This window comes from Toxorhynchites rutilus, chromosome 2 (genome assembly GCF_029784135.1).
Source record: "Toxorhynchites rutilus septentrionalis strain SRP chromosome 2, ASM2978413v1, whole genome shotgun sequence".
Taxonomy (NCBI): Eukaryota; Metazoa; Arthropoda; class Insecta; order Diptera; family Culicidae; genus Toxorhynchites; species Toxorhynchites rutilus.
Window position 1 is genome coordinate 177,653,373 of NC_073745.1, and position 12,226 is coordinate 177,665,598.

The following is a 12,226-nucleotide window of genomic DNA, read 5'->3' on the forward strand; positions in this document are numbered from 1 at the left end:
AGCATTAATAATCTCTTTCTGTGGTAGGATAATCACATTATTGGAAAGATAAAATGAAGATGTTTTCTGCCAAATCTCTTCAACCTCCAAACATTTCTTTCTCTCGTTTGTCGTTTTTGCGTTCGCTTATCCTGTCTCACAACGCACATTTCTCGTTTGAGAAATTGTTGAGTAAACATCGTTTGCCAGTGCGCATAGAGCGGGAATTCTTCAAGATTCATTGCACCTCAAATAAATTTCCGAAAGACGTGGTCTTACTTTGATCGCACTTGATTAAAAAATCCAAAACGATATGTATTTGGTCGCAGCATTATATGAGTAGGAAGCAAATAATAAAATTATATGATTTTCGCGATGTGAAAAATTTTCCGTTTTTCATGTTATGCATCCAATATTGGATACGAAAATCATCTACAGATGGGGAAAAATAATATTCAGAAGCTTTCCTGTTAATTGCGATTGATTGAAAAATCACAAAACCAAATGTATTTGGTTGCAGTGTTGTATGGATAGAAAACATTAAAATAAACTCTTTCGCATGAATGTATTTTTCAAGTCCCAGGGGAACTTGTGGCGGCTGCTCCGATGTTTCAAGCGGAACCGTGGCATCACTCTCCTCCTGATGGATTCCCTTCTGGCCCAAGGTGCACAAACAGGCTCTTGGTGACACCGTTCATCAGAGCTTTCATGATAAACGAAGTTAGCTTCATCACAACAGCGACAACATACTCCAATCGCTATTCAATTATAACCGAGTGGGTTTACGAGCGGCGCTCGCTTATATACCGATTGGTGATTTCAATAGCCTGTTTTTAAAGCAATTTTAAGGCTATTGAAACAAGTTTTTGGATGAAAAGTAACAAGTATATAACGCGTAGACATTTTATCTTTCGAATAAAGTGTTTATCATACCATTTCGTTCAGTTGTTCAGGAGCTATTAACGCTCAAAATCTCGGTCTCCGGCGTAACGCTTTCGTTTTCGAAACTTTGATTTTACACCCCGGTATAGAAATGAAAGACGTAGTCCTACGTCAAAAATGAAAAAATCGCGAAAATTCAATATTTTGTGACCTTTGTGTCCCCCTTAACGCATGCCCTGTTTAAGAACTGTCCAAAGTAGGCACATTTAGTGAACGACCAATTTAAAGAAGTGCGACATACGGGTCGCATCTAATTCTAACATATTTGTTCTAGCTGACTCAAATGGAATGCGCTTGAAAGGACAGAAAAAATATCTACATTCAGATTCAGTAACTTTCTCTGAATCTGAATGATTCAACGGCAAATTGGCCCGTGAACATCATATGCTACTGAAGCAAATATACAGCTTACAGCTTACGTTCAGAGGACAAGAGAGTATTGCTAGACTCTCTTCGGAATATTCTCACGGCTTTTTAACGTTATGAGTGCAAGTTCTTCAGTACATATGCATGGAAACATTCGCTCTAGCTTTTATCCCTCGCATGGTGTCTTCAGCGCAAACATCACTTGCTCAGTGTGTTACTGTCGGTTATCACCTTCTCAATAATCTTCCTCTAATCAATAAAACCAACTAACTGTCTCTCTTCAATAAAGTTTAAACCAAGCAGTAATCCCTGTGGACTAGAAGGAACCCGGCGAAACGGTAAAAACGACCAGTACTTTCGCTTTCGCTAATCGAATCAACGCCCATATTTAGCTTGAATTAAATCAATTACTTACTTATCACGTATGCTGAACGTTTTCTGTGCTTCCAACGTCTCGATAAATATCAGAAGAAACACTTTGTTGTTGATAAGTTGCTCAAATTGCAACATTGCTTGATCATAGTTGGTTCGAGGCATGTTTAAACGAAATTTAGACGAGTTTAATATCGGATGATCGGTGACTCCAGGGAAAAATACTTTCATGATATAATTGACATGATCTAAGGTAGGGATCCCACTATTCTCCAAATCCGCTGTTAAATCAGTCATATCCGTTTGCAATTCTGCAAAAGCTTGTTTACATTCCATTCTGACGTTGCTCTCCAAGGTATCCATCTGTATCTGTATGCGTTTATATTCTCGTTCCGCTTGAGTACTTTTCCGCCGGTAGATGATTAGTATAACAACCAATGATATTACGATCAAAATTGTACCGACAATAATTCCGAACAGAACATGTGAAAAGGTGTATGGTTTCAATAGCTCGTATTTCAAGTAACCTGCAAAAAAAAGTAGGAGAAAATTTAATTTGTTTGGATAATTTATTTCGCGTGTCCTTTCAACATGGAACCTACCTATTTGAAAACGGAGATTCTGACCCACGCGCACCACTACTAACGGTAAATCTTGAGACGTCTGTTCATTTCCATTTTCATCAGTGGGCAAGGGTTGTTGATCAGGCGGTGTGCAAACCAACTGTGTGAGAGCCAAACTAGTGACATTACACGGCATGGTGCCGATAGTAACGTTCACATCTGATTCATCACTAGCGATATTAAGATTTTCCCCTTCAATAACTAGGGTGTCTCCTTTATACAATTTTTTGAACCCTGGAAATTGGAAATATATAGGATCCTCAACATACACCATGGTTGACCTTAAGTTTTGAAAGTGACTGTTGAGATTCTTCACTGAAAGCACGTTATCCATGATGAAACTAAGTTGGAACGCTATTTGATTTTCAAGCATCTTCAAAGCAATTGGCGGATTTGCGGCGGTCATTGCTGTGTGTAAAAGTGATGTAGCTGTTTGTAACTCGTTCGATGAGAGGAACTGGTTAGATGGAAAGATTGACATGGTCAGTGCGGGATTATCAGTTAGCAACGTCTCTGCTGTTGATAGAAAAGATGATTCTGTCGTTATTATGCTTCTGCGATTCTGTGTCCTACTTTTATTGCCACCAGCAATTACATTGTCATTAATTTGATCTATATGCTTCATATGCGAAATAAATTTCAAATTTACGGCCGGTGAGGGACATTCCATTTGATTGGAATTCAACACTGTACAGATGGATTTATTTATTCGTTCTTCTTCATAATACACCTCAACTTCCGGTACCTGAATAGAATCCAAATTTGTACCGTGAACAGTCATCATTCTGCCGCCGCTCATGAAACTTTTCAAGGGTTTGATCTGCAGTATTTTAGGATCAACAGTGTAATTGTACACACTACAGGTTTCATAATGGCTGTGATAGTGATAATTATTTCGACTTATAGTACTCCGTTGGTTCTCATCGCCACATTTCAAAGTACGATTAGCACCATCTACCAACAGTGTCAAAGTGCGAATGTGTTCCGGCGAACGTGCAGCTGATGTGATACAAGTTAATCTCCTGGATGATGCTTGGGTAGTATTGATGTGACAAATATAATCATCCAAATATGCTACTATTGTCGATCCAATGTTGAGATATTTTCCTATGATAGAAACTTTCGTACCTCCAGACTGCGGTCCCATTGTCGGAAACAGACCGGTTAATTTTATATTCTTATACTGAAATTGAACGCTAGACTCAGTGTAACCTGCTTCGTTCCCAACTTTGATCGAAGCTGTCATCTCTTCCGAAACCGGTCCTGTTCGACACTCAATTTTGACTGATATTTCATAACTCACTAATTCACACGGAACGTTACCAATTCGAATTTTTCCACGTACATCTTCCTCGCGTATGCCCAAATTACTGCCTTCTATAGTAAGTAAGGTGCCCCCTTCTATCGGCCCACTCAAAGGTTTGATGAGATCTATTCTAGGCCTCGGACAGTCTTTCAAGCGAGCATCAGGAGAACATGTTTCGTTAAATACACACTGATTATTGCACCAAGTGCATTGATATTTTTTATCGCGTGTTACGCACAGACTGCAATCCGCGTGTTCTCTGTGTGACCCGAGAACATCACATTTATACAAAATAATTGACGTTGTGTCTATATAGTGGTTACGATTCCAGTTTACATCAACTTTTGCTTCGTATTCATTTACATTTGCTTCATATGAGTACTGCAAGAAAATCAATAAGTGTCAAGTATAGAACTATTATTATATTCGTACTTACCGGTGTCTTTTCACACACGACATACTTATTGGATTCGACACGTGCTGGTAATACCATGTGAGCACCTTCAATATTAACAGTACAGAGGAATCCAGTGTGGGAGCTCTGTGGCCGTGGCAAGTTTTCTATTTCTAACTTGATTTCCTTCGGTACCTTGTTGGGTAGTAAAATTAATTGAGATTTCTTCTTGAAATGAGGACACACATCTTCCTTTGTAACAATGCCACCAGTGTTACGACATGTAGAAGTATTGTACACACACTTATTATCGTATATGCACCAATTACATCCCCATTGACTACGGAGACATTTCCTGCAGGATTCGTGGCGGGAACAGTCATAGAATGCGAAATTACGTGATACAAAGTCTTTATTAGTCTCGGAGCTTCGGACACTGAGAGGTACCATGATGTGATCTGAATTCGAGCTTAAAACCGGACGCTTATCCATCGGAGGAGTCATACACACAAGACCATCGTTAGTCACATTGGCATCAATTGGCGTTGAGTTACCGAATACACACTTATATTTGGCATTCAGCGGCAATTCAGGTAAAGTTCTAATAATCAGATAAACAGTTGACATTTGATTAATCGGAATCTTATCCGGCGACACCATCTCAAAATCAATGCATTGCTGACCAGTGCTAATAGAAAGCCAGCGGGCAGTGCTGGTATCTTTTTGACAAGCGTTTCGTACGGTACATCGTTTTTCAAGTGAACACCATCCACAGAAAGGATCTCTTGACTCCAAACAGCTCGAACAATTTGAAAATGTGGCACAATGTTCGACTTGCATCATTGTTATCTGAAACAGACATTTGTTAAAATATGTCAAATTTATATGAATTTACGTACTTTTTTCTCAGACAGCACATATAAGAAATCAGATTTTGATGAAAGCATTGTATCCGGTAATATTTTATGTCCACTATCTATTTCGATTTGTTCATACTCTCCCGCTGCGGATCCCGACATCAGAACCTGAAAAACGTTTAGTCAACCATAGATTATTTGGTTATAGAAAGCTGAATGCGCATATAATATATACCTTTTTAATAAATCCGTCCTCTGTTCCTAGGAACGCCAATGTGTGCGGTCCTGTATTGGTTGTCGTAACAGAGGTGATCGATTCATTAGGAAAGTTGAAAACGGAACGGGCTACAATTGGAGTTACACCACTTATTTTCAGACCAACATGGCAAAAGCTGAAAATATTCCCAATAGACCCTACTACAGGACATTTTCCGTCGTTTATGGTGCCGGAAATATAGCCAAGATTCCTATCTTTTATACTACCGTTGAAGCAGGCTGCGTATGAGAAAATTGAAATTTCAGATAGACTTGAAATGTTGAATGTTAATAATAAATAAGCTTACAATGTATATTTTCATTGAATATTTCCTCAATATCGGCTAAACTATAGAGACACACTGCTGACGCACTTTGGGGTTCATTTGAAATTTCTCTCGACGGCGAGAAGGCTGCGACCAATACGTAGTCATCCTTTTTGATACCCAAATCTTGACTTAACTTAATTCCTGCTTGTGTTATCTTTGCATCTTTCAGTATATTGTAATCAATATCATCCGCTAGACATGTTATGGTCACCTTGAAGTTGAAGAAAAAATTATTTACATTAGGTATCGATAACCGAGCGAAATAGTACTTGTCGTGTTGAATAATAGTGAAATATATAGAAGAGAACGGCACACGCTACGCGATACAATGTTGTTTGAGATGAGACTTGACGATCGTGTTTTTCGGTATCGAAATCTCCAAAAGTATGATTAATTTATTTATTTATTCATTTATTTTTTTCAACCATCTGACTCATACTTGTTCCTAATAAATTTTAAGTACTAAACGACACCACTGAATATGGTTATAGAAATAAGGACAATACGAAATTTCTCATCTACGAGTGAGTAGTCTGTAAAAAATGTCCGAGAAGGTTTATCTTTATTTATAACGATACTACATCCCATTGAGAAATTATAGTCTTGTCTTGTTTCGTTCTTCGTCTTCATAATGTTTTGCCAATAAACCAAGCCATGGCTGCAACTTTTTCGACCCCTGGATGATTCTTAAACTTTTTCGCATATCTCCTCCTCGTTTTATAAAGTTCTTCGTTAACCGTCGCCATCAATATGTCTCAACGTATGACACTATTTCGGATGTACCAAGGGGCGCCGTTAATTTGTCTTACAGTTTATTTTGTACTCTTTCGATGATTTCGATGTTACTTGCGTAACGTGGACAGATTTTGTTGCGTTTACTTTAGTTCTTCATTTTGAAGCCACTTTTCCACTACCCTTATATGTTCCTGGAGATTCTGTGAAGCAATCGTTCTGTTTTCATGACTGCTGAGAATAGATGTGTCATCTGCGAATGTTGTAGTCATTGGGTTTCACGCGGTCGGGAGATTAGCTGTGTAGGTGAGATAGAGAATCGGTCCAAGAACACTGCCCTGTGGAACGCCAGCATAAATTTTCGCTTTCTTCCCAATAGGTAAGAACGCAGAATTTCATATACTTTTGATAGCTCATTTTTAATCTTATAGAGCAGTCCTTCGTGCCAGACTTTAAAATGGAGAATGTTACTATTAGTAGTATCTTGACAAATATTGCGAATATTTTTGAAACTGTGAGCCGTTTAATGGGAGACATATCTCCACAACTTCCAATGCATAATACTTAACTGTAGTACAAAAAGTTATTACTTAATAATTCATCAAAGTTTGATGTGTAAATAGCCATCAAATAACACCTCAGAAAAAATCTCATACCCAGCATTGTACAGAACTACTAAAATTATAAATATTGGATAGAATTATTCTTTAAAGTTTTGCCAGATGAGTCATCACTGATTTTGACCATTTTTCCAATCGAATTTTAATATTTTCGAAATAATCTCTTATTTACACTGAGTGGGGTTGAGAATGGGTCAAGATTGTCAGATTTGCATTAAAAATTGCTAGTTTTATTCCTCATCGTAAAATATTAGACCCATATTTTTAATTTTTTTCATCAGGGTGGCCATTTCCATTTTATGGTGGTCCCAAAAATCAACTTTTCCCCCTTTTCTCCAAAAATGACCTTCAGCAGTTCATAAATTTTGAACTACTGGACCGATTGAGATGATTGATATATCAAATTAAAGCCAATGATCTAGTTTTCTTTGGAAAATATTGCACTTAAAAAAACAGTTTTCATTTTCGTAATTACTGATTGTGATTGTTTTTCATAGCTTACATGGCTTCGGAACTAAGGTCACCATATTTTTTATATTTTCTCTTGAAAGCAGAGGTTTTTTTTTACATAACATATCCGAATATCAGAGAGGTGTTCTTTTCGTTTTCGAGTGATTTTGCAAAGCTACCATGTTTTCGGTTTTCGTTCAATATTCCTAAGCGACTGGACAACATCTACTAGGATCAATTTTGTATGCATATATGGTATTTCATGTGGCTTCAAATTGGTATATCGATCATTTGAATCGGCCGGGTAGTTTAAAAGTTATGAATTTAAAAAAAAGTAATTTTTGGGAAAAAAGGGAAAATAATTTTTCGATTAATTTTGAAAGCTCATAACTCAATAACACAAAATAACGCATCTCTGAATTTTAGATATGTTATCTAAAAAATATTAGCTTTCAAGAAGAAATATAAAACAATATATCGCCCTTGGTCCCGAGACAATGTAAACTATAAAAAAAATACAATCAATAATGTGTAGGGTGAGTGTCGAACTACCATAGACTGTAGCTGAATCACTCCATAAGATTTTACGCTTGATGCGTACCGTGTGATTTGAGATGATAGATTTCATAAGTCGTGTTCCAATCACGGCTGCCTGCAACTCTAACCGCGGGACTGACAACAACTTGATAGGGGCTACCTTGCTCCTTGCAGCCACCAAACTACAGCGTACTTATTCGTGGTCAAGAATCCGAAAGTACGCTGCGGCAGCATATGCGGAATTACTAGCATCGACGAAGACGTGCAGTTCAAGCGAATTGTATGCTTCCGGTTGGTATCCAGTAAAGTAGCACTTGGGTATTTTCACTGTATTAAGCGTTCCTAAAAGTTTTGCATATCGCTCCCATTGAGGTACGATATTCGCCGGTAACGGCTCGTCCCAACCAATTCCGGATCTCCACACATCTTGGACTATTGTCTTACCATGCACCACAAACGGAGCGACCATTCCTAACGGGTCGAAAACGCTCATAACTATGCTCAGCAATTGACGTTTAATCGGCACTATGGACTCTTCCAGTAGACGTTGTAAATCATTGCGGAAAGCCGACGAGAATACGAAGACATCCTCTTGTGCTCGCCATACCATTCCCAAACCCCGTTCCAGATTACTGCCCTTGTCCATCGTGAAGCTTTTCACTGACTTCGTATTCTGCTCTCCGATTCGCTGTAACACCTCTGCAGAGTTGGACATCCAATGCCGAATAACGAATCCTGCCTTTTCATGAACTTGTTTGATGTCCAGAGCTAGCTGAACAGCTTGCTCGATCGTTTCGACGCTGTCCAGATAATCATCCACATAATGGTTTTCCCGTATTGCCTGTGATACTTCTGGATATTCTGCCGCATACTCCCGCGCATTCAAATTCTTCACGAACTGCGTTGACCTTGGTGAACATGTTGAACCAAATATAGCAACATCCATGACGTGCATTTCAATCGGGTCAGATGGACTGTCCCGAAGGAACCATTGGGCTGTACGATCCTGCATTCTGATGAGCACTTGATGGAACATTTCCATGATATCGCCACTTATAGCGATTTTACTTTGTCGATACCGACACAAGACACATTGTAGAGATGTTAGTAAATCCGGTCCTTTCAGAAGGACGGAGTTCAACGATACCCCTTTGTATAGACGCCGCAGCGTCCCAGACAACCCTAATTTTATCAGGTTTCTTGGGGTTCACTACGACACCCAATGGTAAAAACCACGTCCGCTTGGGATCCATCTCATCCAGCTCACATGTAGTTGCCTTGTGTGCGTACCCTTTTGATATGTAGTCAGTCATTTGTTGCCGAACGTTGTCGTATAAGTCTGGTAATTTAAAAAGCCGACGTTCCAAGCACCTCAATCTGCGCTTAGCCATGGGTCTGCTATCGGGAAACTTAACATTATCGAATCTCAACAAAAGCCCAGTTTCGAATCTGCCGGTTTCAGTTCTGTTCGTTGTGGATTGAAGAATCTTCTGAGCGCGCATGTCGTCGGCCGATTCCTTCGTCTGAGTCACCGCAACGCCAATGCTTTCCATAGAGAAAAAACTCTTCACCAGTTCATGTAACTCGTCCTCTCGTGATTTCGTACGAATATGCAGAACTCGCTTTGAAGATGTACCTGTTTTATCCCCAGAACGACCATACAGAACCCAGCCCAACCTGGTTTTAGCGACTACTGGCTCGTGCTCGCGACCCTCTCTCAGCCTTAGTGTGGTCTTCAATCTGGTATTTTCCAGTCCTATCAATAAACCGGGAACGGCTTCGTTGTAGCTCTGAGCTGGCAGCCCTTTCATGTACGGGTATTTGGTCTACAATTCCTCGAAATTCAAAGATTGGCGTGGTAGCTCGAACCCGTCGATGGTTTGCACTCAGCGAATGGTAAATTGTTTGTCCATACTCAATCCTGAAATGTTCAGTTGAATTTGCTGGGATTTTTCTTCTACACGCTTGACCCCATTGGTCCACTGCATACATAGTGGAGATGTTGGAGCCACCGTCCAAGAATGCGAAAGTTCGTATTGACCGTATTGACCGTTGGCATGAAGGACTACCGGGATAATGCGAAAGAATACTTGCTGCTGTTGTTAATGAACTGAGATTACGCCAGAAGTTGGAGCCGAAATTTCTGTTTTCGGTTCTCGTGGAGCGCCTGGATGAAGCAATCGGTGATGCCGTTTCTGACAGCATTTCCCATGCGAATATAAACAGCGTCTACAAAGACTCAAGTTTATTTTTGATCTGTCCATGCGACGAAAAATCCATGGAATCCCAGATCACCTACGCTCCGATTCTATTCCGCCGATATTTTCGGCAGAATATGGGAAAGTTAGATCTGATAAAATGTTCTTTACTGACGGTTCATTCATAAACGGGTCCACTGGCTTCGGCATCTTCAATGAAAATTCCAGTGCCTCTTTCAAACTCAAAGATCCTTGTTCCGTGTATGTCGCTGAACTGGGTGCGATACATTACGCATTAGGGATCATTGAAACATTGCCCATCGACCACTATTTTGTTTTTTCAGACAGTCTCAGCTCAATAGAGGCAATCCGCTCAATGAAAGTTGATAAACGCTAATCTTATTTCCTAACAAGAATAAGACAACTATTGAGTGTTTTTGTCGAAAAATTATTCAAGATTACCTTAGATCCCTCTCATTGCTCGATTCCGGGGAATGAGAAAGCGGACTCGCTAGCTAAGGTGGGCGCTTTAGAAGGATCACTTTTTGAAAGGCGAATTGCTTATAATGAATTTTTCCACATTCCTCGTCAGTATACACTCGTAAGTTGGCAACGCATGTGGAGTGGTGATGAGTTCGGTCGTTGGTTACACACGATTATCCCTAAGGTCTCGACGAGTGATGGTTCAAGGGATTGAATGTAGGTCGTGATTTCATTCGCGTGATATCTCGGCTTATGTCCAATCACTACAACCTTAACGCGCATCTCTATCGCATTGGGCTCGCAGCAAACAATCTTTGTGATTGTGGCGATGGCTACCACGACATCGAGCATGTTGTCTGGTCGTGTATCCGGTTCCATGCTGCTCGCTCTCAGCTCTCTAGAGCACTGAGAGCACAAGGCAGACAATCGGATATACCCGTCCGGGATATCTTAGGTAGCCGGGATCCTGATCTTCTGCTGCATATATACCTGTTCCTCAGAAACGCCGATGTCAACGTTTAATGATGTTTCCTTCGTTGTGTCCCCGTTTCATATCCCTCCTATCCGATCGATAAATTTTTACTTAGTCGCGGCAATACATACACACACTCTTTACAGATGCACGGGCCGAAGGTTGTGCAGTCCACTGATCATTCAACAAGAGCCAAAGGTTGTACCGCTCATGACAACTCTACACGAGCTGATGATTGCGCCGGCTAGTGACCATTCTATCCTGGATTCCTCGAGTCGAGAAAGACGCACCACGCTAGATATGGGGTACATACTAGGGGGCGTTGCTGATTAATGGTCAGCTGCATCCCAATAGGAAGTATCCCGTGTCGGGCACACGTATAGAGCATCGAAGACTGCGACATACCAATTATGAGAACACTTGTAATACTAACCTCGAGTCAACCGCGAGTAATCGGTTACATATTACTAACATAGTTGTAAGCAAACATTGTCAAAATATTGAACTCCCGGCCCCGTTAGGCTGACGCCATATGAGCCTTAATAAAATATATATTTTGGATAAAAAAAAAAAAGACTCAAGTCTTGAGCCACCTTCCATCTGTCTTCCAACGTTTTCGACTTGAAAATTGTGCAATCCTTCGGTTTGTGTCCCTCTGTATGACAAACCACACAAGGACGTGCAGTTCTTGTTTGAATGTATGATTCTAGCTTCTCTGTTGCCTTATCGTTCTGAATGTTCATTGTATGTATCTCCGCTTTCCCTTTTGGTTTTTCGAGTATAGCGGAAACTAGTGTAACGCTACTGGTAGCCGTTACGATCACATTCATATAATCTGCGAAAGTCTTCAAATCTACGTTCGGCACTCGTTGTTTATACATCGCCCAATCCAGCTTGATGTTTGCTGGAAGCTTCTCGACCAGTTCCTCAATCAAGATCGGGTTAGCCAAATGCAACTGCTGTCCCGTCGAAACTAGATGAGCGCAGAAATTTCGAACAGCCAAACCGAAACTGATAATGGTTCCCAGTTTTTCTAGTCGTGGGGTCGGTGTTGCGCGTACTTCTGCTAAAAGGGAATTTATAATTGCTTCTGGCCGTCCATATAGAACTCGAAGCGTATTGATGATCTCTGGGACGTTCGAAGGTTGAAGGAGAAAACTACTCACTGATTTTCTTGCGTCCCCCTTCAAGCAAAGTTGCAGTCGCATCAAGTTCTCCGAATTATTATACCTACACATCTGCGTGGATGCTTCATAGCTGCTCCAGAACATCGGCCATTCGATTGGATCCCCAGCAAAACATGAAAGTTCT

General features: G+C 40.3%; 1 protein-coding gene across 3 annotated transcripts in view; it reads right to left on the reverse strand.

Annotated features, from left to right (window-relative positions):
• The window catches only part of LOC129764652 (plexin-B), a 131,521-nt gene that overhangs the window by 87,510 nt on the left and 31,785 nt on the right, over positions 1 to 12,226 (reverse strand). For all 3 annotated transcript variants that reach the window (XM_055763937.1, XM_055763938.1, XM_055763939.1), the window contains exons 3-8: positions 5,403 to 5,634; positions 5,075 to 5,334; positions 4,882 to 5,007; positions 4,025 to 4,831; positions 2,262 to 3,969; positions 1,703 to 2,186 (exon numbers count right to left, since the gene is read on the reverse strand). In XM_055763937.1, the coding sequence (XP_055619912.1) occupies positions 1,703 to 2,186; positions 2,262 to 3,969; positions 4,025 to 4,831; positions 4,882 to 5,007; positions 5,075 to 5,334; positions 5,403 to 5,634 (3,617 nt within the window). The remainder of the gene's footprint in view (positions 1 to 1,702; positions 2,187 to 2,261; positions 3,970 to 4,024; positions 4,832 to 4,881; positions 5,008 to 5,074; positions 5,335 to 5,402; positions 5,635 to 12,226) is intronic.